At 39.3% G+C, this 4579-nt stretch overlaps 1 protein-coding gene across 1 annotated transcript; it reads right to left on the bottom strand.

Annotated features, from left to right (window-relative positions):
- Nucleotides 1-586: 586 nt before the first annotated feature.
- LOC141003379 (calcium-binding protein 2-like) lies at nt 587-3494 on the bottom strand. The gene is made up of 7 exons (XM_073474704.1): nt 3385-3494; nt 3099-3222; nt 2231-2261; nt 1422-1565; nt 1166-1275; nt 725-872; nt 587-615 (listed from the first exon to the last, which is right to left on the bottom strand). The coding sequence occupies exons 1-7, from the start codon at nt 3492-3494 to the stop codon at nt 587-589; spliced, it is 696 nt and encodes a 231-aa protein (XP_073330805.1).
- Between the last annotated feature and the right edge of the window lie 1085 nt (nt 3495-4579).

Genomic DNA, 4579 nt, shown 5'->3' with positions numbered 1-4579 from the left:
TTTGGATGTGAAAATGCTTCTCTGAAGACAGCTTACCTGACAAAACTCAAAGCTGCATCGTTGTTAACAATTGACAAGGAATTTAATTTATATTTAACTTATATTCTCTAGATGATAATTACATTATCATTTTCATTTTGTTTGACAATGACCTGGAGGTAATAAAAGACTTGTTTTTGGAATAAAGTCTGTTTGAGAGGTTTAAATGTGATCAGTCCATTCAATTACCTATTATACTGTTTAGTCCAGCAGTATCTTGTTTTTAAATGAAAGAAAGTTTAGAGTACTCACATCATTTTGATTTCTTTATTAAAATAGCAAACCATTTCAGTACTATTTACATGTTATATCACTGGAAAATGTAGCTACCAAAATAACTCTCTTATTTGATGCAGGACTCATATAGCATCAATCTGGCTCCAACAATTCATCATTCATACAATTTTTACAGAGTTAGGCACACGTTATGTTGTAGTAGTCTATACCCACATTATAAACACTCACAAATTGTCAAGACTAGATAGCTGAATTGACTTTCTGTGGAAGGATTGAGACATTGTAGAGTGTTCTGTCCTTGTTTCAGCAGCTAGCGAATGGAGAGCATCATCACAAACTCTGAAGAGCAGAGAGAAGAGAGAAAACCAGAGCAAGTCAGTCAACACTGACTTTATCACGCTTCTAATTAACAAGTCAACGTGTCTGCGCTAGAGCTTCTGGTTCTCACCTTCAAAGTCAATGTTTCCATCTGCATTAATGTCCAGCTCCTTCAAGATCTCCTCCAGTTCGCCTTTCTTCAACTTCTCCCCCAGCAGTGACTTGATCGCTTCCTTCATCTCATCCTGGTTGATCTTTCCATCTCCATCAAGATCGAACTTTTAAGAACAGAGAAAGTGATGAAAATGGGTTGAAAACCTAGGTCAAGGTTGTTTTATGTTGAATTTTCAGTGAGTCATTGGAAAAAAATGCAAGTAAGTTGCTCAAATTTACAGTAGGATGTCTGTTGGACGAATTTAGACGATTATTTACACAATTTATTTTTTTCATTCATACATTGAAAGGGAAGCTTTTTTCGGTCTGATATTACAGCTGATTTTATGACTGGCCCTTCTCTTTTGCTGTAATGAAGTAACATTGTACTTGGATTGTTTATCATCACTTGACTGACCTGAACAAAGGCCGACTGGAGCTCTTTGAGTCCCAGCATGTGAGCAGTCTCTCCCATCATCCTGGGTCCCATCAGCTCAACAAAGTCTTCAAAATCCATTAAGCCGCCCACTGTGAAGAGGAGAGACCCCAGGGGCCATGAAGTAGAAAAGGGGCTCCGAGGCAACAACAGCCAAACTACTATGCATACTCTTATATGAGCATTTTGTAAAATACAGTTGATTCAGGAAACTAAAATCATTTTCATTTCAGCTCACTTCTCATCTTGATTTGCTGTACTATCTCCAGCAGTTCCATTTCTGTGGGCATGTATCCCATGGTCCTCATGCATTCAGCCACATCCTTGTAGTTCAGGTATCCATCTTGGTCGTAGTCAAACTCTTTGAAGGCCTCTTGTAACTCTGTAAGAAAGATCAAGGGCCACAGTTCCAGAAGTGGTGTATCAGGCCAAAAATGGTTGAGGATTATACAGTACCATCACTGCAACATCTCAAACCTAACTTAATATTATAAAATATAAATAGATTTAGAGACTGAAAAGCAAAAATCTAATCTATTCTTGTAAGTTATAAAAGGAAGAGGATGGGTAATCCAGTTTCACTGGTCACAACCAAAAGGTGCCAACTCTGGGTAATGTAGGCAGCACTTTAAGAAAAGCAGTCCACTGGTCTCCTATAACCTAGACCTGTAAACACATTTTAATGTGGAAAATTGGTGGAGCTACTAATTAAGAGCATAAGTGCACACAGACTTAACCCAGTTTAAGTTTCAATCCAGTTGAAAGTAATTTAAAAAGGCTGCTTTTGTGAACTTACACAGCCAGTTACATAATGTTTTTTGACAAATGTAGAAAAATGATGGCAGGAAATGGAGAGAGATTGTAATGAAAAAACCAAAATGATTCAAATCTGAATTAGTTATTGGACAATATGCATGATAATGTACTTGTTTGTTACAATAATTCTGTGCTGTAGTAATGCTGGAGGATTTAGGGTTTCCTGACATTACTGAGGATGCAGCTATTACCATGTTAGGGATGGTAATGAGCTGTGGCAGTGACACTTACCGTCCAACTCAGCCTGAGCCAATTCTCTCTCCTGCAGAAACAGTAAAAAAAAACATGTTGAAATGTGAATCTATTTTACAATTAAGATGATGAATTGTACTTTGCAATACTAAATTCTACCAAAGTATCTGGACACCACATTTTAAATAAATGTCTGTATTGCCTTTGATATCAAAGATTTGAAAGTACTTTGTAATTCTAAGCATGCATGTTAAATGATGCATGTTAACATCAGGAGTATAGATAATAATGTCATGTGCAACAATGGAAAAGGTAAATATTTTCAAGTTGAATCACCCAAGTGTTTGGCGCTAGTGCTCTTCATTTGGATAACCCTAACCAAGTGTGGCAGTAAGCCTCAACTAATGAGCCACTAATGCTGGCGACACAGCAAGCTTAGCTCAAGAAAGATCATGAACACGCTGTGAGTGCACTGACTGACTTCAACGTCACTTCTGACTCTGATGTTTTAATGTCTGATGTGCAGCACCTTTAAATGGTTATGATCACTTCATTGTGGAGAGCTATGCCTTTAGATCTTAATCACTTAATGTAAATTACAGACGTTTAAACCCTTTCTTTACCCATTAAGTGTTGTAAATTGAGTGAGGGAAAGCTGTTAAAAGAAATTCAGGATATCATGCATTTTATTTCATAAAGGTGTGTTTAAATTAGGCATGAATTGGTGAATTCGTGTTGAGTTACATCTGAGCTATGACTTAAACTGTTTAGGCAGTGGGTTGCAGTAAAGGTCAAAGGTCAAATCACCACAGCAGAGGTCAAGTATCATCATAGCCAAGAAGAATCTCAACATGTCCAACTATACAGTACATTTAAATCACAGAACGTGTGGGTGTCAGCTACTTACTGCCCCAAAAACACTTTCAAGCACAGAGTTGTAGACTTTGTTCATGTTCTCAGTGCTTTTCTTGGACTTCTTAGATGATTTTTTGGGTGTTTCAGAGACCGAACCTGACGGGGAGACACCACTGCTACAAGACGGAAAAATCAAACAATAAATAGCAAAAGGGGAAATGCATAACTCACATGTCAAGACCTTGATTATACATTAAAAAAGTTTTCTCAACAACTCATTATATATTAGCAGAATTGGCATATGAACTTGCTTCACACCAGAAATACTGCAGACTTACCCATCTGCTGAGACTTCTGAGTTTACAGAAGTTGTAGAAGGTGTCCTCTCTCCTGTCTTTGACATGCTGTTGATGAACAGAGGCATACACTGTGTATCCAGAGGTAACATTTACACCACCATCAAGTCACTTCACTGCAATTTGCTTACCTTAATTCCCTCTCCGAAATGGTGAGAAAAGAAAACAGCTAGAGGTCGAGCAGCGCAGCGCTTCTCGTCCTCCTTGAGTAGTGCTCAACTTGTGTTGTGAATGGCTGCACGATATCCTGTCCGTTGTGTGTTCCCTTCTCTCGACCTCCTTCCATCAGAGAGGCTTAACAGGTAATTACCTGGCTAAACATGGAGCCAACGATTAGAAGGCAAAACGTGGAACAGCAGTGTGACTGTTGTGACCTTCTTCAAAGGTGTTTTGATTTGGAGCCTCTTATTTTTTTAAAGTTTTCACATTGGTCCTTTGGAGTTACTTTAAGTTCTAAATCAATTCAAATAAATTTTATTTATATAGCTAAAAATCACAATCACATTGCCTCAATGGGCTTTACAGTCTGTACAGTGAACGACATCCTCTGTCCTTAGACCCTCGATTCGAGTGAGGAAAAACTTGCCATGTTGATGAAAAAAAAAAAAGACCCTTTTAACAGGGGGAAAAAAAAAGACGATGGAAGAAACCCCAGGAAGAGCCACATAGGAGGGATCCCTCTCCCAGGACGGACAGACATGCAATAGATGTTGCATGTACAGTAAAGAACAGCAAATCACAGTTTACAAGTTGCACTGACAGAATATCTGATACAAATTATAATATATGTAAAGTGTGTGGATCCAGGAGACGACTGAGCAGGACGAGGCATCACCAAGTGGTGCCCGAGCCACACGACCTCCTGTCCACCGTGGTGACCTGGAAGAGGGCAGGCCACACAGGATAATTAGTAATAGACAGAGAGATAAGAGTGAAGAGGCATCAAATATATCAGATATAAGGAGATAGTGAAACAGAGGAGAGCAATGATCCAGCAGAGCCCAGGGTGTGACAATCCAGATCCGACAGTATGTGAGGCTGCAGGAGCCAGGAGAAGTAGATGGTCCCAGGGGCCTGAAGGGAGAAGGGAGCCTGAATGAAAAGAGAGGAGGAGGAGGAGGAGAAAGAGGAGGAGGAAGCTGTAGAGAGTGAGAGAGCGACACAGTTTGCAACTAGT

The sequence above is a fragment of the Pagrus major genome, chromosome 10, assembly GCF_040436345.1.
Source record: "Pagrus major chromosome 10, Pma_NU_1.0".
Classification (NCBI taxonomy): domain Eukaryota; kingdom Metazoa; phylum Chordata; class Actinopteri; order Spariformes; family Sparidae; genus Pagrus; species Pagrus major.
This window is presented reverse-complemented; position numbering and strand designations above follow the sequence as displayed.